The sequence below is a fragment of the Nerophis ophidion genome, linkage group LG04 (assembly GCF_033978795.1).
Source record: "Nerophis ophidion isolate RoL-2023_Sa linkage group LG04, RoL_Noph_v1.0, whole genome shotgun sequence".
NCBI classification, from domain to species: Eukaryota; Metazoa; Chordata; class Actinopteri; order Syngnathiformes; family Syngnathidae; genus Nerophis; species Nerophis ophidion.
The window spans coordinates 13848309-13872748 of record NC_084614.1 but is presented as its reverse complement, the minus strand read 5'-3'; the positions used below and the strand labels follow the sequence as shown (position 1 = coordinate 13872748).

The following is a 24440-nucleotide window of genomic DNA, read 5'->3' as shown; positions in this document are numbered from 1 at the left end:
TCCGAACCGGTGGTTGGGGACCACTGGTGTATATTAATGAATTACAACAAATATACATTTTTACGCTAATGACATAACTTTCTGTTTTGGTTTGAACCTTGCTGAAGCTGTAGAATCTCTGCAGAAAGCCTTTGATGGCGTCCATCACACACTTCTGCGGCCAAAACTAGTCCTCGGTGCTGAAAAGACTAAACTAATGTTTTCAAACACTAAGAAATGTTATGTAACTATCTTTTGCTCCATTGAAAATAGGTTTTTAAACTCAATTGCACTTTCCCGGTTGAATAAAGGTTAAATAAATACAAAATTAAATATACTGAATCATAATATCGCAAGCAAACATTGACATTTACAGCTAAATGAGACAAAATATTTCCACAAAAAGTTCCTGAGTGTATTAATTAGGGCTATTCAAGAACATAATGAAGAGGGCCGCAGTTTCAAGAACCCAAGTGCTCAGGGGCCGCATATCGTAATTCGGATGTTTTGTCAGAAAATGTCTAAGTAGATGATATTTTGTTGAGACTTCATTTACCTAATTGCAAGGTAAACACAAGGGCTTTCAAAAATATGTTGTTCTACCTCAGCTACGAGTGTTAGAGGCTGCACAGAGAGTTAACAACATGAAGAAACAAAAGCTCCAGAAGTTTTGTTGATGATTGAGGTTTCTTCTTTTGAATTATTTTCCTTCCTTGGTTTTGATTTCTTTACATTTCTTCCTTTATTTAGGTTTGTACGACTGAAAATTTAAACATAAAATAAACATTACAAATATCTAACCTCCTGCGATGAGGTAGTGACTTGTCCAGGGTGTACCCCGCCTTCCGCCCGATTGTAGCTGAGATAGGCACGAGCGCCCCCCGCGACCCCAAAGGGAATAAGCGTTAGAAAATGGATGGATGGATGGAAATATCTAACATTAATTGTGTATTTTGCATAATGTCCATAGTGTATTTTACATAAATAAAATAGGTTTAGTGGTAATACAGTTTACACATAGAAATTTAACAACATCCACTACAAACATTGCACACAATGAATGTGGCTCAACACAATTAAACCTAAATTGAGCGTTTTCGCCACCTACTGGCCAAATGTAGCGCTGCATGTCATAAACAGGCTTTAATCGCCAAAACTACTCAGCCAAAAACCAACATGACCGCCAATACAAAATACATCATACTTTGTTGTTCGGTCCGCGTTAAATGTTCAATTTTAACTGCATTACTTTAGTTAGAATGGTTTCAAGAAGCCTATTTTGTGATATTCGGCAGGCCAAATAAGCTTTGGTCGCCAGTTTAAATCCACTCCATTCCATATCAATATTTGTTCATGATCGTTTGTATATTTTGCCTGTAAACCTTTCCAAATACACCCAAATTAGCACTGTTTCAAGTAAATAAAGAGTAGCTTTAACCCATGTTAACTGTTAACATGTCGAGGTTTGCATTTTAGCATATTAACATTAGCATGTTAACTTTTTTTAGCCAATTTTGCAGCCGAACACCTTTAAATCATATGACTGGGTACTTAACACATGTTAACTGTAAATATGCCATTGTTAGCATTTTAGCATACTAACTTTAGCATGTTTTAGCCAATTTTGCATCCGAACATCTTTCAGTCATATGACTGGGTACTTAACTCATGTTAACTGTTAACATGTCATGGTTAGCATTTTAGCATACTAGCATTGACATTTTAACTTTTTTTGCCAATTTTGCAGCCGAATGCCTCAGACTCATAAAACTTGGTACTTAGCATGTGTTAGTTGTTAGCATACTTACATTAGCGAGCTAACTTATTTAGCCAATTTTGCAGCCAAACACCTTAAAAGTCATATGACTGGGTACTTAAGACGTGTTAACTGTTAACATGCCAATATTAGCATTTTAGCATACTAACATTACCATGTTAACTTTTTCTTTGCCAATTTTTAAGCCGAACGCCTCAGACTCATAAAACTTTGTATTTGGCATGTGTTAACTGTTGGCAAAATTACATTGGCGAGCTAACTTCTTTAGCCAATTTTGCAGCCCAACACCTTTTAAGTTATATGACTGGGTACTTAACACATGTTAACTGTTAACATGTCATGGTTATCATTTTAGCATCATAACATTAACAATGTAACTTTTTTTTTGTCCATTCTGCAGCCGAATGCCTCAGACTCATAAAACTTAGTACTTAGCATTTGTTAACTGTTAGCATACATACGTTAGCGAGCTAACTTCTTCAGCCAATTTTGTAGCCAAACACCTTAAGTCATATGACTGGGAACTTAAGACAAGTTAACTGTTAACATACCAATGTTAGCATTTTAGCATACTAGCATTAGCATGTTAACTTTTTTTTGACTAATTTTGCAGTTGAACGCTTTAGATTCATAAAACTTGGTACTTAGCATGTGTTGACTGTTAGCATACTTACGTTAGCGTGCTAACTTCTTCAGCCAATTTTGCAGCCAAACACCTTTAAGTCATATGACTGGGTACTTAACACATGTTACTGTTAACACGCCCATGTTAGCATACTAATATTAGCATGTTAACTTTTTTTAGCCAATTGTGCAGTCAAACGTCTCAGACTCCTTAAACTTGGTACTTAGCATGTGTTAACTGTTAGCATACTTACCTTAGCGCACTAACTTCTTCAGCCAATGTTTCAGCCAAACACTGGGTACTTAACACATGTTAACATGCCAAGGTTAGCATTTTAGCATACGCTTTATAGTTATGACTTGGTACTTGACACATTTTAACTGTTAGCAAGCTAACATTAGCATTTAAGTTTGGCTTGCACTTTTCAGTATTCACGTGCGTTTTCATAATTGCATTTTCTATTTTTTTTGTGTAATAATGTCATCCGGGATGTTTTTATTTTGTCTTCAGAATTGTTTTGCTGGTCAGCAAAAAACGAGCCGCGTGCCGCACTGTGGACATCCCCGTGCTAGAAAATATTAATAATTAGTTTTATTTATAACGGTTTATAATTTTGGAATCTCTAAGTGCTTCAGAGGGGAAAAACAAAAAGCAACTTAAATTAGTTTAAAAAACAATAACGAATATTACATATAAACATCAAATTTTTAGTAACAAAAACAAAGATGCTCTATGTATAGAGTATTAATGTGTGTGTGTGTGCGTGTGTGTGTGTGCGTGCGTGCGTGCGTACGTGTGCAGCTGAGGTACCACGCAAGCTGACCTTCGTGTACTTGGCTAACGATGTCATCCAGAACAGCAAGAAGAAAGGACCAGAATTCACGCAGGATTTTGCGCCGGTCATCGTCGGCGCGTTCAAACATGTTCACAGGTCGGCAGGTGGACTTGTTGCTGTGTTATTTTGTCTGCGCATGTATCCCAAACTTGAGTGCGGGGCTCCCTGCAGGGACGGAGAGGACGGCTGCAAGAAGCAGCTGGGCCGGGTGTTGTCCATCTGGCAGGAGAGAGCCGTGTACGACAACGACCTGCTGGACCAGCTCTCACAAGTCCTCTGTAAGCTCGCCTCGCCGCTACCACTATAGAACGCTTTATTGTCGAGTAACGCTTTCCTGTGCTTCCGCAAAGACGGCGACAAGAAGGCCAAGAAGAGACCCTACGAGTCCATCCAAGCCTCAGAGGACCACTTTGCCTCCAGGAGTTCCCCAGAGGAGCCCCCACAGGTCCTGGTCCTGACGGTGTAGTAAGCAATGACACTTTCGGACATGTCCACATGTACACAAATTGACATTTTCCAATTTAGCATTGTAGAAGTGTTGGGCTAATTACGTCCAAAATGTCATACATTTGATATTGCTACTGTTCTGTATTTTCCGGACTTTATACTATTTAACCCTCACCCATTACATTTTAGAAGAAACATTTTTTTACAATGTATTAACCGTACCGGACTATAAACTATAGATATGTACATTGTGAAATTAGTTATTTACACAAATATTTTATAAATGTACATACCTTAATTGGTGTACTGTCAGGCTCAAACACTGATGACATCTATTAAACAGACAACGAAGCAAGGAATTAAACAGAGACAGAATTTTATTTAGCTCAATTGAGGAGAAACATTTGGGCTGTACTCTTTGTACAGTCTTCCACCACGCTCTGACGAAAGATTGTACGCCTCTTTTATTTGGACTTTCCCTGATTACATGGCAACAACTGTTTCGAAAGGAAGGGGGGTCGTAAACAGCCGTCGCCTTCGGCTACAAAACAGTTCAAAGAAAAGGTGCCTGGAGGGAGTCTAGTCCTGCATCCTCTCTGTTTTGTAGATCTAGAATCTTCCTGTGGATTACAATACATCAAAGCAACTGACACCTTAATGTCGCTTCCCATCCTACACAGTGGAGTTTTAAAAGCCTTTTTATTGTAACAGCAAAGACAGCTTTATCTGCTCGCCGGGAACTCATTGAAACAAAGTTTTGTGATAACTTAGATACAATTATTCCGACATTTATCATTGTTGATACCATATTTTTTTATATGATTACAAGGTATGTTTTTATTTCATTTAAATTTTATATGGATAATAATTTAGCTAATAATAAGTCAGTATTTGTGACATATAGTGACAAGTATGTCAAAGTTAACAAGGTTTCCAAACTGCTGATCAAACAAAGCGGAAGTCATTTTCATGGACCCACTAGCTGGGCAAGCTAGCTCTCCAATCTGCTAAACAGACTCAAAGTATTTTTTTATTATTTAATGTAATTGTATATGGTTAATAAATTAGGTAATAAGGCAGAATTTGTGATAAATAGTGATAATTATTTGTCAATGTTAACAAGGTTTCCAAACGGAGCCTGTAACACGGCAGTAAAACGGCTGGTGAAACAAAACAGAAGTCATCTTCATGGACCCACCAGCTGCGAAAGTTAGCTCTCCAATCTGCCAAACAGACTCAATACCTCCACGGTGACGTTTTGGTGAATTTACTGAGGAATTTGTGAAGCTGAAACAATACAAAAAGAGTGCCATTGTAAGTTAATGATACCAACACGGACACTTGTAGATGTGTTAGCATATTAGCAAATGCTAACGACGCTAGCTTCAATACATTAGGATAACTTGTAGAAATATGTATGAAAACACTCCTACAGACATCACACATGGCACGGTTCATTCATCATCCACCCATTACCTACAGCTTTCTTCCTTTCGAGGTCGCGAGGGGTCCTGGAGCCTATCTCAGTTGCGTTCGCTTCAGTAAGTATGAAATGTTTTAGTCATGGTTATGGCTGGCTGGGGGCCGCAACAACAAAGGGAAGTCACAACTGAAGTTAAAAGTGCACTCAATATTTAAGTAGGGCTGGGCGATATAGCAAAGATACTCGATATATCGCGGGTTTCTCTGTGCGATATAGAAAATGACTATTTCGTGATATTTTTAATTTTCCTGAAGGAATCAATAAAGTACTATCGATCTATCTATCTATTGGAGTATACGTTCTCACGCAGTTGCTTTCAGCTGCGGGCATTACACTACAGGCTCTTCTCACTCTTTCTTGTCTCTCCTTCTCACAGAGACATAAAACAAGCGCACCTTCTTACATACAAATATACACTTTCGCGGACCAGAGAGGTAGCGGCATGGGTAACGTTAGCTGTGGTGCGAATAATAATACGAGAGAAAGAAGCTGCGAATCTGCTAACAAATGAAGGCAGAATGAATTCCCAAGAAAAACCGCAGGAGGTCCATTGTCTGGTGGTGGTTTGGCTTCAAGTGGGAATATACCATACCAACTTTATTAATAAAGCCCTTTAAAAACAACCACAGTTGAAGAACAAAGGGCTTTACGCCACAAAGAAATAAAAGCAGGGACAGACTAAAAAAATAACATTTAAAACAGAAGTAAAAAACACATTGAAATGGAAAATACAATGACCCTAAGAACAATTTCTTAGATAAAAAGTTAAAAACAGTTAAAAAGTTAAAAACAGCTTAAAGTCTCATGCTGGGTTAGAACCCAGTGAATAGAAATAAATAAATAAATATGTCGAACAGACAACCGTAATTTGTCAAGTGTGGGGCAAAAGCGTTGCTACAAAAAGTAGCATTACTGCTAATATGTAGCGTCATTTAAAAAGTCACCCGCTATAGCAGGGGTCGGGAACCTTTTTGGCTGAGAGAGCCATGAAAGCCAAATATTTTAAAATGTATTTCAGTGAGAGCCTTATCATATTTTTTTAACACTGAATACAACTAAATGCATGCATTTTTCAAGTAAGACCAACATTTTTTAAGTATAATGAGTCTCTTATTCTTTTTAATAGAATTGTTATTCTGAAGCTAACGTTTAATAAAGAAAATGCTTCTTACCATTGATGCAACTTCTTGAACAGGTGCGGTAGAAAACGGATGGATGGATTAAAATGCATGAAGTGAAGTGAATTATATTTATATAGCGCTTTTCTTTAGTGACTCAAAGCGCTTTTACATAGTGAAACCCAATATCTGAGAATGTTTTATATTTTGAAAAATTTTTTTAACACTGTGATTAGTAATTATTCATTATTTATGGTGTTATCTGAGAGCCAGATGCAGTCATCAAAAGAGCCACATCTGGCTCGAGAGCCATAGGTTCCCTACCCCTGCGCTAGAGAATGAAGAGTGTTTGAAACTCCGCATGTCAACATCTCCGTTCGGTTCCACACCCACAAAATGCAGAGGCAACCATTTCCACATCAACACCGTATGAAAAAATTGTGAACAACATAAGGAGATAACGTCCACAGTAACCTACCACATAGCGAAGGACATACACTATTTGATTTCTTATTATGCAGCTCATTTTTATTTGACAGTTATTGAAATATCTTGTGTGACATCATGCACAAAAGTGCACTCTTATGTGTTTTAAACTATTATAGTGGGGTTCTGTACACAAAGTGCACTTTAATTTAGTGTTGTTTTGATATGTCATCTTAGTGACATCATGCACAAAAGTGCAATCATAGCTTGTTTTAAAATGTCTCTGACAATCTTGCAGTTTCTGTTTTGGAAATGACATGAATGTTTGTGCCACAGCTTAATAACTCTTTAATAAATACACTTTTGGTCAATTGACTTAGTTGTGATTTCCCTCTCTGCATGAAAGTTTAAAAGTAGCATATGTTAATGCAGTATGAAGAAGAATGTTTTAATGTAGACACATAGTATCATCATACTGCTGTGATTATATGCATCAAGTGTTCATTCAAGGCTAAGGCAAAATATGGAGATATTTATGGTGCATCGTGACATGGCCTAAAAATATCGAGATATTAAAAAAAAAAGCCATATTTAATACAAAAAAAGGGAATGCAACGGGTATCCAAAAGAAAGTATGCCAAACAAAAAACAAAAGCTAACATAAACGTGCTAAACAAGACCGGAGCTAGCTATAGGCCGGTGTTTTTCAACCACTGTGCCGCGGCACAGTGGTGTCCCGTGCGATATTGTTTGGTGTGCCGCAGGAAATTATGTAATTTTACCTAATTGGGTTAAAAAAAATGTTTGCAAACCTTTAATTGTTTTCGGAGTTTTCAACAGCTCGGTACAGTAATTGTGTGATAGATTTCGGGAATAATAGATTTCGGGAAGATCTGCGGTGAGGTGGCGATTTGTCCAGGGTGTACGCCGCCTTCCGCCCGATTGTAGCGTAGATACCCTCCAGCGCACCCAAAGGGACTAAGCGGTAGGAAATGGATGGATGGATGTCGGGAACATGGTTTGTTTAAATAAATAGATAGATATATAGATAGATATATAGTACTTTATTGATTCCTTCAGGAGAGTTCCCTCAGGAAAATTAAAAAAATCACTTTTCAATATGCAGACGTTAGCGTGCAGGTAAAAAGGTATCTAATGCTTAAACCAAAAATAAACAAAAGGCATTAAAGCTTAGGGATGGCTTTGTAAGACAAAACTAAAACTGAACTGGCTGCAAAGTAAACGAAAACATAATGCTGGACGACAGCAAAGACTTACAGCGCGCGGAGCAGATGGCATCCACAAAGTACATCCATCCGTACATGACATGACAATCAACCACAAAATATGAGTGCGAGACAAGAACTAAAACACTACACACAGGAAAACAGCAAACAACTCAAAATAAGTCAGGGCGTGATGTGACAGGTGGTGACAGTACACCTACTTTGAGACAAGAGCTATAGTGATGCATTGTTAGTTACGGTTTGAATTCATATCCAATAATTGCGAAGACGACTTTTTTACTGTCAATAATGTCAGCGGAGTTAAAAATGTTTATGTTTTCTGCTAGTGATGTGCCTGCGGATTTTTGGGGTTAGAAAAGGTTGAAAAGCACTGCTCTAGGCAACAGCCTAGCACGGGTAGCCAGGAAGTGACTTTCTTCTTCCTCATTGATCGTGGCTGTAGCGCCACCTGCTGCCTTGGCATGCACAAGTCAGCCTGTAAAAGAGAGAGTATGTATATTTTGACTAACCGGTGTACATGTGGACATAAGCTGGGACCCCTAACGAGACAATATTTAATGATCGAACATCTTCCGCAAACTAAACACCTCCTTTTGCCCGCAGACGGCCGAGTTGATCCGAGCCCTCCAGGAGCTGGAGAACGCCACCTCGGGAGACTCGCTGTTGCGACAGCGCATCTCCTCGCTTCCCGCCGAGGTGCAGGACGCGTCCTTGCTTCACAGGATCACAGGTAGGGACTGACGAGGAGGCGGGGCCTAACTCACTACTGCACCCACCAGCCACTTCTTTAGGTACACTGGTCTCATGATAGCTATCACTTCATCCATCCTGTCATGTGCCTTCTTTCTTTTTTCTCTAACTTTTTTTATATTCTCAAAAACTGTTACATTATTCTCGAAATAAAATAAACATTACATATTTTTTAACAATCAAAAATGCTAAAACCATAAAGATTATTATTTTTATGATACATGTGCATTGACTCCTAGGAATTAATTTTATTTTTGTAACTTTTCTTTGTTATTTAAAGCTCTCTCTTATTCTATTCTCAAATATTGTTAGTTTAACAGATTCTTACATTTTTGCTAAAATGAAATAAACAAGAAATAATAATAACAAATAAAAATTATTCTTATATATGACTATTTTTTTTATTGTTTGTCTACTAGATTTCATATTGTAAATGAATTAGCTAATTACTTAGAATTTGAAATAGTGATAATAATAAAACGAGATAACACCAATTTCCTTCCTACAGCACAATTTTTTTTAAACGTGATTGAATTAAATATTTTTTAACAATCAAAAATGCTAAAACCATAAAGATTATTATTTTTATGATACATGTGCATTGACTCCGAGGAATTTATTTAATTTTTGTAACTTTTATTTGTTATTTAAAGCTTTCTTTTATTTATTCTCAAATATTGTTGTTAGTTTAACTGATTCTTACATTTTTGCTAAAATGAAATAAACAAGAAATAATAATAAAAAATAAAAATTATTCTTATATATGACTATTTTTTTATTGTATGTCTACTAAACATCATATTGTAAATAAGTTAGCTAATTACTCAGAATTTGAAATAGTGATAATAATAAAACGAGATAACGCCAATTTCCTTCCTACAGCACAATTTTTTTTAAACGTGATTAAATTAAATATTTTTTAACAATCAAATATGCTAAAACCTTTCAGATGATTATTTTTATGATACATGTGCGTTGAGTCCTAGGACTTTTTTTATTTTTGTAACTTTTCTTTGTTATTTAAAGTTATCTCTTATTATATTCTCAAATATTGTTGTTAGTTCAAATGATTCTTACATTTTTGCTAAAATAAAATAAACAAGAAATAATAATAAAGAATAAAAATTATTCTCATATATGACTATTTTTTTATTATATGTCTACTAAATTTGATATTATTAATAAATTAGCTAATTACTAAGAATTTGAAATAGTGATAATTAATAAAACAGGATAATGCCAATTTCCTGACTACTGCATTATTTTTTTTAAACGTGATTGAATTAAATATTTTTTAACCATCAAATATGCTAAAACCTTTCAAATGATTATTTTTATGATACATGTGCGTTGAGTCCTAGGACTTTTCTTTGTTATTTAAAGTTATCTCTTATTATATTCTTAAATATTGTTGTTAGTTCAACTGATTCTTACATTTTTGCTAAAATGAAATAAACAAGAAATAATAATGAAAAAAAAAAAGTATTCTTATATATAACTATTTTTTTATTGTATGTCTACTAAACTTCATATTGTAAATAAGTTAGCTAATTACTCAGAATTTGAAATAGTGATAATAATAAAACGAGATAACGCCAATTTCCTTCCTACAGCACAATTTTTTTTAACCGTGATTAAATTAAATATTTTTTAACAATCAAATATGCTAAAACCTTTCAGATGATTATTTTTATGATACATGTGCGTTGAGTCCTAGGACTTTTTTTTTATTTTTGTAACTTTTCTTTTTTATTTAAAGTTATCTCTTATTATATTCTCAAATATTGTTGTTAGTTCAAATGATTCTTACATTTTTGCTGAAATAAAATAAACAAGAAATAATAATAAAGAATAAAAATTATTCTTATGTATGACTATTTTTTTATTGTATGTCTACTAAATTTCATATCGTTAATAAATTAGCTAATTACTAAGAATTTGAAATAGTGATAATTAATAAAACAGGATAATGCCAATTTCCTTACTACTGTATTATTTTTTTCAAACGTGATTGAATTAAATATTTTTTAACCATCAAATATGCTAAAACCTTTCAAATGATTATTTTTATGATACACGTGCGTTGAGTCCTAGGACTTTTCTTTGTTATTTAAAGTTATCTCTTATTATATTCTCAAATATTGTTGTTAGTTCAACTGATTCTTACATTTTTGCTAAAATGAAATAAACAAGAAATAATAATGAAAAATTGAAAATTATTCTTATATATGACTATTTTTTTATTGTATGTCTACTAAATTTCATATTGTAAATAAATTAGCTAATTACTCAGAATTTGAAATAGTGATAATTAATAAAACGAGATAACGGCAATTTCCTTACTACAGCACAATTTTTTATAAACGGGATTGAATTAAATATTTTTTAACAATCAAAAATGCTAAAACCATAAAGATTATTATTTTTATGATACATGTGCATTGACTCCGAGGAATTTATTTTATTTTTGTAACTTTTATTTGTTATTTAAAGCTCTCTTTTATTTATTCTCAAATATTGTTGTTAGTTTAACTGATTCTTACATTTTTGCTAAAATGAAATAAACAAGAAATAATAATAAAAAATTAAAATTATTCTTATATATGACTATTTTTTTATTGTATGTCTACTAAACTTCATATTGAAAATAAGTTAGCTAATTACTCAGAATTTGAAATAGTGATAATAATAAAACGAGATAACGCCAATTTCCTTCCTACAGCACAATTTTTTTTAAACGTGATTAAATTAAATATTTTTTAACAATCAAATATGCTAAAACCTTTCAGATGATTATTTTTATGATACATGTGCGTTGAGTCCTAGGACTTTTTTTTTATTTTTGTAACTTTTCTTTGTTATTTAAAGTTATCTCTTATTATATTCTCAAATATTGTTGTTAGTTCAAATGATTCTTACATTTTTGCTAAAATAAAATAAACAAGAAATAATAATAAAGAATAAAAATTATTCTCATATATGACTATTTTTTTATTATATGTCTACTAAATTTCATATTGTTAATAAATTAGCTAATTACTAAGAATTTGAAATAGTGATAATTAATAAAACAGGATAATGCCAATTTCCTTGCTACTGTATTATTTTTTTTAAACGTGATTGAATTAAATATTTTTTAACCATCAAATATGCTAAAACCTTTCAAATGATTATTTTTATGATACATGTGCGTTGAGTCCTAGGACTTTTTTTTATTTTTGTAACTTTTCTTTGTTATTTAAAGTTATCTCTTATTATATTCTCAAATATTGTTGTTAGTTCAAATGATTCTTACATTTTTGCTAAAATAAAATAAACAAAAAATAATAATAAAGAATAAAAATTATTCTCATATATGACTATTTTTTTATTATATGTCTACTAAATTTTATATTGTTAATAAATTAGCTAATTACTAAGAATTTGAAATAGTGATAATTAATAAAACAGGATAATGCCAATTTCCTTACTACTGTATTATTTTTTTTAAACGTGATTGAATTAAATATTTTTTAACCATCAAATATGCTAAAACCTTTCAAATTATTATTTTTATGATACATGTGCGTTGAGTCCTAGGACTTTTCTTTGTTATTTAAAGTTATCTCTTATTATATTCTCAAATATTGTTGTTAGTTCAACTGATTCTTTCATTTTTGCTAAAATGAAATAAACAAGAAATAATAATGAAAAATTGAAAATTATTCTTATATATGACTATTTTTTTATTGTATGTCTACTAAATTTCATATTGTAAATAAATTAGCTAATTACTCAGAATTTGAAATAGTGATAATTAATAAAACGAGATAACGGCAATTTCCTTACTACAGCACAATTTTTTTTAAACGGGATTGAATTAAATATTTTTTAACAATCAAATATAATAAAAACCTTTAGAATTATTATTTTTATGATACATGTGCGTTGAGTCCTAGGACTTTTTTTATTTTTGTAACTTTTCTTTGTTATTTAAAGTTATCTCTTATTATATTCTCAAATATTGTTGTTACTTCAACTGATTCTTACATTTTTGCTAAAATAAAATAAACAGAAAAATAAATAATATTCTTGTATATGACTTGTATTTTTTTATTATGTCTACTAAATTTCATATTGTAAATAAATGAGCTAATAACTGAAACAGTGATAATTAATAAATATGTCTGTCAAAGTTAATAAGATAATTTCCTTCCTACACCACTATTTTTTAAAAATCTAATTAAATTAAATATGTTTTAACAATCAAATATGCTAAAACCTTACAGATGATTATTTTTTATAAAACACGCGTGTTGAATCCTTGGACTTTATTTTATTTTTATAACTTTTTTATGGTATTTAAAGCTCTCCCTGATTATTTTTTTCAAATATTGTTGGATTAGTTTACCTGATTCTTACATTTTTCCTAAAATGAAATAAACAAGAAATAATAAAAACTTAAAATTATTCATCTGTATTTTTTTATTATATTTCATAAAAATTTTATATTGTTAATAAATTAGGTAATAATAAGTCAGAAAAAGTAATTATTTGATGTTTTTTTCCTTCGTTCCACTCTGCTTCATACTCCTCCGTAAATACGTTTAAAAAAGTCCATCCACTTCTCAAAGCTTTGCGTAATGAAAATAATGTTGTAAAAACTAATAAACAATAAACTGAAAATAATTTAAAGACTACAGCGAGGTAAAAACTCTGTCAGATAGTTCCACTGATCAGCGTTCTTCAGCATAATGATTCCCCTCAAAAGTTCCTTTCGTTCTTCTTTCTCTCCGTTGTCAAGTTTGTTGTAGTAGAACTACAAAATAAATAAGAAACAAGTCGTCCTCGCATATTCTGTAATGGCGGTTGTGTGCGGCAAAAGTCCCACAGAGCAGGCAGGAACTCAGAAAGGTATTAAGTGCACCTCATAGTCCGGATAATACGGTATATAAGTGGACAACTTGCACACTATCATCCAGCAAAGGCAGACTAACAGCCAAGTAAAACTTTAAGAAATGTCGATCTGCAATGAGTTTGATAAATGAATGATTGGGGGGGAAAAAATTCTACGAATTTCCCTAATTACTCTCTATTTTTTTTATTTTATTTAAAAAGTCATATTTGAGCCCTGCGATGAGGTGGTGACTTGTCCAGGGTGTACCCATCCTTCCGCTCAAATGCAGCTGAGATAGTCTCCAGCTCCCCCCACTACCCCAAAAGGGACAAGCGGTAGAAAATGGATGGATGGATATTTTCTTAATTTCTTAAGGCCCAAACTGTTTGTTTACATGCTTTTTTATGTCTCTTTGCTATTTGGGCTTATTGGACCCTAATTAGAATAAAAACTAAGAATCGTCTTTTAATATGATGTACAAACGTGTACTTCATGTTTAGTGACATGCTAATTCTTATTTTTAAACTTTTTTTTTTTCCCCAAATTCCATTTTTATGTTATACTCATTTGACACAGCCAGATGGCAGTATAAGTGTCCACATTAGTGGCCATAAGACCCCAATTCAGTATTGTACACAATTTTGGAAATAAGAGCTAAAAGGTGCTGTCCACGCATGTGGCTACTAAGGCCTTTTTAAAGCAACAAATTGTCCGGGCCACTGTTGATAATATTGAACTAGACAATGATCACACTTACTAAAGATAGAAACAAATTTTTATTAACTATGGACAAAAAAATGAAATATTTGAATGGTTTGACAGCCTATAGTATGAATAAAGAAAACATGTGAGACCTGATGCAGTAGCGTTGGAAACAAGGATGAATTAATTTTATTATTTCACATAATAATATTATGCTGGACCCAATCGACGTCCATCGCACTGGTCCTCTCCAAGGTTTCTCATTGTCATCCCACTGGGTTGAGTTTTTCCTTGCCCTGATGTGGGATCTGAACCGAGGATGTCATTGTGGCTTGTGCAGCCCTATGAGACACTTGTGATTTAGGGCTATACAAATAAACATTGATTGATAATTAGTGGTGATGACAAGTAGGCTGCTGAGACGGCGTGACCGGGCAAGAGTCCAAAGTAAAAGAAGAAAGCCCCCAATGTGTTTTGTGCTGGTGACCTTCCAGATAAGGAGTCGGGGGAGCGCATCTCGCGGCTGGTTGACGACGCCTGCATGCTGCTGGCCGACTACAGCGGCCGTCTGGCGGCGGATATCGACGACCGGCGGCAGCTGACGCGCACGCTCAGCAGCTTCCTGCAAAGCCAGAAGGACGGCCTGGTCCAGAACGAGCAGAAGCTTGAAGTGCGTAAATACCTTTTTTTTTTTTTTTTTTTTACATTTTCTACATTTTGTTATGTTACACAGCCATTTTCCAAAACAGAAACATTTCATTTTGTCCTAAAAATTCTGCACACAATACCCCCAAACAACTTGATTGCCACACACACACGCACGAGGGGCGGCGAAATTGTTCTCTGCATTTGACCCATCACCCTGGATCACCTCCTGAGAGGTGAGGTGAGGGGAGCAGTGAGCAGCAGCGGTGGCCGCGCCCGGGATTCATAAATGGTGATTTAACGCCCAATTCTAACCCTTGATGCTGAGTGCCAAGCAGGGGGGTAATCAGTCCCATTTTTCTAGTCTTTGGTATGACTCAGCCCGGGTTTGAACTCACAACCTAGTGACATTTTAACCCAGGGGTAGGGAACCTATGGCTCGTGAACCAGATGTGGCTCTTTTGATGACTGCATCTTGCTCTCCGATAAATCTGAGCTGACATTGCTTAACATGATAAGTAATGAATAATTCCACTTGTAATCACAGTGTTAAAAATAACGTTCAAAATATAAAACATTTCCATGCATTAATAATTCATCCATCCATTTCCTAACGCACCTGTTCAAGAAGTTGCGTTAATGGTAAGAAGTTGTTTATTTATTATTGATTAGTGTGGGGCTTGCCCTCCTGGGGGTTCTTCAGACCACCAAGCACCGACATGAGAGCCCGTTTCAGGGTTACAATATTGTTTTATTTTTCAATAAGTCTCTCAGTTGCTTTCCAGCAATTGTCTTTTTCGTTCTCACTCGCGCTCTGGCTCCAGCCCCAACCCCGTCTCCCCTCCTGGCTGCTGCTTATAACAGAGCGACAGGTGATTAGAGAAGAAGGCCCAGGTGGGCCATCTACGCACCTGTCGCTGATTTCGAGGCCGGTCGTAGCACACCCCGCTTCGCTGCATGCCTGCGGGCCACACCCCCTCCACAGTTAGCTTCTGAATAACAATGTTATTACAAAGAATAAGAGACCTGTTGTACTCTGGAAATGTTGGCCTTACTTAAAAATGCACGCGTTTAGTCGTGTTGAGTGTCGGAAAAAATATTATATGGCTCTTACGGAAATACATTTTAAAATATTTGGATTCTTGGCTCTCTCAGCCAAAAAGGGTTCCCAAACCCTGCACTAACCACTAGGCCACTAAGTAGGTTAAACTAAGTAATCACAAAGTTAAAAAAAAAAAATGACAGCCTTTACTCTACACTGCTGAATTGACCTTAGTCTAGTCCGGGAGGCGACCAAGAAGTGAAGTGAATTATATTTTTATAGCGCTTTTTCTCTAGTGACTCAAAGCGCTTTACAAAGTGAAACCCAATATGTATTTTTTACATTTAAAGCAGTGTGGGTGGCACTGCGAGCAGGTGGGTAAAGTGTCTTGCTCAAGGACACAATGGCAGTGACTAGGATGGCGGAAGCGGGGATCGAACCTTCAACTCTCAAGTTGCTAGCACGGCCGCTCTAGCAACCGAGCTATGCCGCCCCGATGGTCACTCTGTCAGAACCACAGCATTCCTCTGTGGAGAGAGGAGAACTTTCCAATCAGGCTTGTATGATAGAGTGGAAAGTTTGCCAAAATGCACCTGAAAGACTCTCGGACCATGAGAAACTCAATTATTTGGTCCGATGAGACAAAGATTGAAGTCTTTGGCGTGAAGGCCAGGTGTCATCACCCATCCGTGAAGCACGGTGGTGGCAGCATCATGCTGTGGGGTTGCTTTTCATTAACAGGAACTGGGAGACTAGTCAGGACAGACGGAAAGATGAATGCAGCAATGTACAGAGACAACCTGCAGGAAAAATAATGCTTCCCATCCAACCTGATGGAGGTTGAGAGGTGCTGCAAAGAGGAAGTGGCCAAAGATAGGTGTGCCAAGCTTGTGGCATCGTATCCAAAAAGACCTGAGGCTGTAATCGCTGCCTAGGGTGCATCAACCAAGGGTCGTTTTTTTTTTTTTTTGAAAAACACCTTTTCACATTGTCATTATGGGGTATTGTGTGTAGAATTTTGAGGACAAAAATAAGGCTGTGGGATAACAAACATTGCTTGTGAATGATGCACTAACACACAGGTGATGTCCAACTGTTGTCTTCTCACACACACTTGCTGGAGTTGGGAGCTGCTTGCAGGTTTGTTGTCCAGGCGGTAGGAGAAGCACGGCCCTCTTGCCACTTTGGAATGGAAAAAAAAAAAAGACAATTCAAATAAAGGAAAGTCGTCTTGTCAGTGCTGTTTTTTTACCTTTCACGTGTTCCAAGATTTAACACAGTTGTAGTTCAGGAGAAGAAGACTAATGGAGTCTTCTACTCATTACTTTGTTCCATCTATTAAGTCATTTGATTTAAAAAAAAAACATATTTTTAGGGTAAATTTCCTTCTTTGACCTTATTTTACTTTTTTATTTTTTTTACTTTTAACTTATTTTACCGTTTTTGTAACTCATTTTATTACCGTCTATATACAGAACCTTCTTTGATTGTCTTTTACCTTGTTTTATATGATTTATTTTACCTTCTATTTAACTCATTTTACCTTTTATTTGCCTTCTATTTAACTTATTTGACCTTTTATTTGCCTTCTATTTAATTACTTAACCTCTATGTTCTATTTAACCCCTTTTACCTCTTATTTAACTTAGTTTACCTCTTATTTACCTTCTATTTAATTATTTTACCTTTTATTTATCTTCTATTTAACTTATTTTACCTCCTATTTACCACCTGTTTAACTTATTTTACCTCTTATTTAACTTAGTTCACCTCTTATTTACCTTCTATTGAATTATTTTACCTTTTATTTATCTTCTAACTTATTTTACCTCCTATTTACCTCACGTTTAACTTATTTTACCTCTTATTTACCATCTATTTAATTAACCTCTTATTTACCTTCTATTTAATTATTTTACGTTTATTTATCTTCTATTTAACCTATTTTACCTCCAATTTACCTGATTTTACCTCTTATTTACCTTCTATTTAATTTACCTCTTATTTACCTTCTATTTAATTATTTTACCTTTTTATTTATCTTCCATTTAATTTATTTTACCTCCAATTTACCTTATTTTACCTTCAATTTACCGCCTGTTTAACTTATTTGACCTTTTATTTTACCTTCTATTTAATTTACCTCTTATTTACCTTCTATTTAATTATTTTACCTTTTATTTATCTTCTAACTTATTTTACCTCCAATTTACCACCTGTTTAACTTATTTTACCTCGTATTTACCTTCTGTTTAATTTGCCTCTTATCTACCTCCTGTTTAACCCTATTTTACCTCTTATTTACCTTCTATTTAATTATTTTACATTTATTTATCTTCTATTTAACTTATTTTACCTCTTATTTAACTTCTATTTAATGTACCTCTTATTTACTTTCTATTTAATTATTTTACCTTTTATTTATCTTATTTTACCTCCAATTTACCTTATTTTACCTTCAATTTACCTCCTGTTTAACGTATTTGACCTTTTATTTTACCTTCTATTTAATTTACCTCTTATTTACCTTCTATTTAATTATTTTACCTTTTATTTATGTTCTATTTAACTTGTTGCCTGCTATTAAAAGTGCCTTCCATAACTGTCTTTCCTTTTTTTAATCTTTATTTACCTTTTATATTCCTTATTGTCTTTTCTTTTTAAAATATTTTACCTTTCATTTAACCTCTTTTCCTTTTTATTTATCCTACTTTACCTTTTATTTACCTTATTTAACTTATATATATATATATATCTTGTATTGAACTTACTCTATCTTTTGTTCATCTTCTCTTTAACTTATTTTACCTCCTATATTCTTTCTTTTACTTTTTATTCACCTTTTTTATTTACATTTACCTTTTTGACTTTTTATTTAGCGTCTATTCCATTAATTTTATATTCTGTTATGCAGTCAGGGTGTTGTAAATGTTCTTTAGTTACACTCAAAGGATTAATTGAAGCAACCGAAAATGAATTCAAGCTTTTTTGTGATCAAATGAATGAATGACTGCTTGCAGATCTACTTTGGTGACTTGGTTAATGATGACATCTTCTGCAAGTGACGTTCTTAACCAAAGCAGGCTTTCCCGAAGGAGACGATTAAAAAAAACAGACATGCAGAAAATAAATTGTTTATGAAAAGGAAAGTGAGCAGAGAGGAGCACACAGGAAAATGTAAACATCAAAGGTTAAAAACAACTTTTATTCTTTATCTGAGGTGACGCTGTAACAGATTTTTTAAATTTAATTTTTTATTAATTTTAATGTTCGTTTTTAACCCCAAAAAACATGACAACAAGCTAATTAATTTTTTTGAAATCATTTTAGATTTGTTTTTAACCGAAAATAACATTACAACACATTCTTTAACTGAGGCGCCACTATATTAGCGGTTTTATTTTATTTTAATCATTTTAATGGAAAATATTGTAATAACACATTTTTTAACTGAGGCTCCACTACGATAGCTTTTTAAAATGTGTGTTTATTCGTTTGATTTTTGTTTTGAACCAAAAATAACATAACACATTCTATAAAAGGGGCACCCCTGCATTAGCTTTAAAAAAAAAAAAAAAAAAAGATTATTAATTTTAATTTGGTTTTTTAACCAAAAATAACATAACACATTCTATAAAGGAGGCACCACTCTAGTATCTTTTTTTTTTTAAAATACAATTTGTATTAATTTTAATGTTTGTTTTTAACCGAAAATAACATTTTAGCACATTCTTAATCTGAGGTACCACTGTAATAGGTTTTTAAAAAAGTTTACCATTTTAATGTTTGTTTTTAACCAAACATAACCTTATAACACATTTTTTAACTAAGGCACCACTGTAATATATATTTTAATGTATTTTTAATTGTAATGTTTGTTTTTAACCAAAAGTAACATTGTAACACATTATTTAATTGAGGTACCGTTGTAATAGCTTTTTTTCAATGTATTTTTAAATCTATTAAAATGTTTGTTTTTAACCACAAATAATATATTATTAAACTGTGGTAGCATTGTGACATTTTTATTTTCTTTTTAATAAATGTAATATTTGTTTTTAATAAAAAATAACATAATACCACATTCTTTAACTGAGGCACCACTGTATAGCTTTTTAAATATATTTTTTATTTATTTTAATGTTTGATTTTAACCAAAAATAAAGTTTCAACCCATTATTTAACTGTGGCACCACTTTAATAGCATTTTTAATTTATTTTTTGTAATTCATTTTACTCTTTGTTTTTAACCAAAAATGACATAACATATTCTATATCTGAGGCACCACTGTAATAGCTTTTTTAAATTTATTTTATTTTTCTAATGTTTGTTTTTAACCAAAAATAACATTATAACACATACTTTAACTGTGGTACCACTGAAATAGCTTTGCACATTATTTTTTATTCATTTTAATCTTTGTTTTTAACCAAAAATGACGTTCTAACACAATCTATAACTTAGGCACCACTGTAATAGATGTTTTAATTTATTTTTATTAATTGTAATCTTTGATTTTAATAAAAAAAAAAGTTAAATAACATAATACCACATTATTTAACTGTGGTACCAATGTAACAGCTTTTAAAAAATATATATTTTAATGTTTATTTTCAACCTAAAATTTGTAACTCATTCTTTAACATAGGCATTTTTAATTTATTTTTTTTGATTGTATTCTTTGTTTTTAACAAAAAATGACGTAACAAATACCTTGCTTTAAAAAAAAAAAAAGGAAATTAATTAAAAATTTTGTTTTTAACCAAAAATAACATAATACCACAATATTTAACTGTGGTACCAATGTAACAGCTTTTTAAAAATGTATTCACATTCATCTTAATGTTTGTTTTTAACCAGAAATTAAGTTATAACACATTCTTATCTTGAGATAGCACTGTAATGTCTGTTTTAATATATTATTATTATTATTATTTTTAATATTTTACTGTTTGTTTTTAGCCCAAAATAACATAATACCACATTCTTTACCGTGGTGCCACTGTAATGGCATTTTTTAATGTTCTTTTCTTTAACCAAAAATAACATTATACCGCATTCTTTAACTGAGGCACCACTGTAATAGCTGTTGAGATTGTATTTTATTAATGTTAATGTTTTTTTTAACCAAAAATAACGTTATAATGCATTCTTTAACTGAGGCACCACAGTAATAGCGGTTTTAATTAATTTAAAAATAAATGTTAATGTTTGTTTTTAACCCAAAATAACCTTATACTACATCATTAAACTGTGGTACTACTGTGATCGCATTTTTTAAATTTATTTTTAATGTTTGTTTTTAACCAAAAATAACGTTATACCGCATTCTTTAATGTTAGATGTTGTAATTAATTTTAATGTTTGTTTTTAACTAAAAATAACGTTATACCGCATTCTTAAACCAATGCACCATTGTAATAGCTGTTTTAATTCATTTTTAAATTTATTTTAATGTTTGTTTGGCTTCACGGTGGTAGAGGGGTTAGTGCGTCTGCCTCACAATACGAAGGTCCTGCAGTCCTGGGTTCAAATCCAGGTTCGGGATCTTTCTGTGTGGAGTTTGCATGTTCTCCCCGTGAATGTGTGGGTTCCCTCCGGTTACTCCGGCTTCCTCCCACTTCCAAAGACATGCACCTGGGGATAAGTTGATTGGCAACACTAAATTGGCCCTAGTGTGTGAATGTTGTCTGTCTATCTGTGTTGGCCCTGCGATGAGGTGGCGACTTGTCCAGGGTGTACCCCACCTTCCGCCCGATTGTAGCTGAGATAGGCGCCAGCGCCCCCCGCGACCCCGAAAGGGAATAAGCGGTAGAAAATGGATGGATGGATGTTTGTTTTTAACCAAAAATAACCTCAATAACATTATTTAACTTGGTCACTACTTTAATAGAATTTTATATTTATTTCTTTTTATTAATTTTATTGTTTGTTTTTAACCCCCAAAAAACTTTATAACGCATTCTTTAACCAAGGCACCACTGTAATAGATGCTTTAATTATTTTTTTCATCAATTTCAATGTTTGTTTTTAACCCAAAAATAACCTTATAGCACATCATTTAACTGGTACTACTGTAAAAGTATTTTTTTTAATTAATTTTAATATTTGTTGTTTACTAAAAAATATTTTATAACGCATTCTTTAATGTTGGATGTTGTGATTAATTTTAAAATTAATTTTAATGTTTGTTTTTAACCGAAAACAACATTATACTGCATTCTTTAACTAAGGCACCACTGAAATAGATGTTTTAATAATTTTTTTCATTAGTTTTAAATATTGTTTTTAACCAAAAATAACCTCATACCACATCATTTAACTGTGGTACTACTGTGATAGCATTTTTTATTTATTTTTAATGTTTGTTTTTAACCAAAAATAACGTTATACCGCATTCTTTAATGTTAGATGTTGTAATTAATTTTAATGTTTGTTTTTAACTAAAAATAACGTTATACTGCATTCTTTATTCAAGGCACCACTGTAATAGCTGTTTTAATTCATTTTTAAATTTATTTTAATGTTTGTTTTTAACCAAAAATAACCTCAATAACATAATTAAACTTGGGTACTACTGTAATACCATTTTTTTTATTAATTTTAATGTTCGTTTTTAACCCCAAAAAACGTTATAACGCATTATTTAACCAAGGCACCACTGTAAAAGATGCTTTATTTTTTTCATCAATTTCAATGTTTGTTTTTAACCAAAAATAACCTTGTAGCACATCATTTAACTGGTACTACTGTAAAAGTATTTTTTTAAAATACATTTTAATATTTGTTTTTTACTAAAAATTATTTAATAACGCATTCTTTAATGTAAGATGTTGTAATTAATTTTAAAATTAATTTTAATATTTGTTGTTTACTAAAAATGATATTATAACGCATTCTTTAATGTTAGATGTTGTAATTAACTTTAAAATTAATTTTAATGTTTGTTTTTGACCAAAAACAAGATTATACTGCATTGTTTAACCAAGGCACCACTGTAATAGATGTTTTCATTATTTTTTTCATTAATTTTAATATTTGTTTTTAACCAAAAATAACCTTATAGCACATCATTTAACTGGTACTACTGTAAAAGTATTTTTTTTTAAATAATTTTAATGTTTGTTGTTTACTAAAAATTATTTTATACCACATTCTTTAATGTTAGATGTTGTAATTAATTTTAATATTTGTTGTTTACTAAAAATTATTTTATAACGCATTCTTTAATGTTAGATGTTGTAATTAATTTTAAAATAAATTTTAATGTTTGTTTTTGACCCAAAACAAAATTATACTGCATTCTTTAACTAAGGCACCACTGTAATAGATGTTTTCATTATTTTTTTCATTAATTGTAATATTTTTTTTTAACCAAAAATAACCTTATAGCACATCATTTAACTGGTACTACTGTAATAGCATTTTTTGGGGGGGATTTTTTTTTAATTAATTCTGTTTGTTGTTAACCTAAATTAATTAAAATAATTCTGTTTGTTGTTACCTATAACGCATTCTTTAACCGAGGCACCATGTTATCTTTTTTTTTTTTTTTTATCAGATTTTATTTTTACTGTACTGTCTCTATAGGGAGCTTTGTTCCCCCCAACTTGCTGTTTTTAGTGCATTTTAAATCCCTCACGTCCACCTTTGACGCAACTGTGATGTTTTGGTTTCGAACAAATGCCAAACAGCGGTTGTGTTTGTTTTTTTCTTTTCTTGTGGGGACGTGTTGTCATTTGTGCAGCAAAACAGTGGGAATAAGAAGGCTAAAAAGATGCACTAAAATATGTGCAAAGATCGGCTATTCCGAGTGACGTCACCATCTCTCTTGTGCTCCCTAGGAGTACAAGCGCAAGCTGGCCCGGGTGACCCAGGTCCGCAAAGAGCTGCGATCCCGCCTGAACAATCTCCCGGGCGGACTCCGCAAATCCTCGGCTTGACGTTCACCTTCTCGCCGCGTTTCATGTTTTTCCTTCATTCTGTTTTTTTTTTTTTTTTAAAGGTTTCTTGTCCTTTTAATCTTCATTGTTTTGGTCACGTGACGCATTGCAATTGCAGTGTACCCATAATGCATTGTTTCTGCTGGCGCGCTTATATTTTCTCAACAGTTGCATGTAAATATCTATATTTTTATTCCTGCCACACGTCATCATGCCGCTGCATTTGTAGTTTGTTTGTAAATATGTATCAACCGCCGTTATAAATAAAACATGATGGACACGATCGAAGGCCTTTTGTTTGTTGTTGCAGTGAAGCGCCAGGCCAGTAGAGGGCGCCCTCCACTTTCTCGAGCAGAGTCCGTTTAAAAAGTCTGGCTCGTTAGTAACATAGAGAGCTTGGGCCGCCATCTTGGAGTGGTGATCCGCTCCGCTTAGTACTATGACTCGTCATTAACATAGATTTTGGGCCGCCATCTTGGAGTGGTGATCCGCTCCACTCAGTGCAATTTATTTAGCAGGAGCAAAGAAATGTCAGCTCATTTAA

At 32.9% G+C, this 24440-nt stretch overlaps 1 protein-coding gene across 3 annotated transcripts in view; it reads left to right on the top strand.

Annotated features, from left to right (window-relative positions):
- LOC133550947 (regulation of nuclear pre-mRNA domain-containing protein 1A-like) overlaps positions 1 to 24179 on the top strand; it is a 28554-nt gene extending 4375 nt beyond the window's left edge. Inside the window, exons 2-7 of one of the 3 annotated variants that reach the window (XM_061897128.1) lie at positions 3183 to 3312; positions 3388 to 3494; positions 3567 to 3661; positions 8541 to 8667; positions 14760 to 14935; positions 23798 to 24179. In XM_061897128.1, the coding sequence (XP_061753112.1) occupies positions 3183 to 3312; positions 3388 to 3494; positions 3567 to 3661; positions 8541 to 8667; positions 14760 to 14935; positions 23798 to 23896 (734 nt within the window). In that variant the 3' untranslated portion in view covers positions 23897 to 24179. Of the gene's footprint in view, positions 1 to 3182; positions 3313 to 3387; positions 3495 to 3566; positions 3677 to 8540; positions 8668 to 14759; positions 14936 to 17034; positions 19583 to 23797 lie in introns of those variants that run through there. The other 2 variants (XM_061897127.1, XM_061897129.1) reach the window with 2 other exon arrangements.
- Positions 24180 to 24440: the final 261 nt, after the last annotated feature.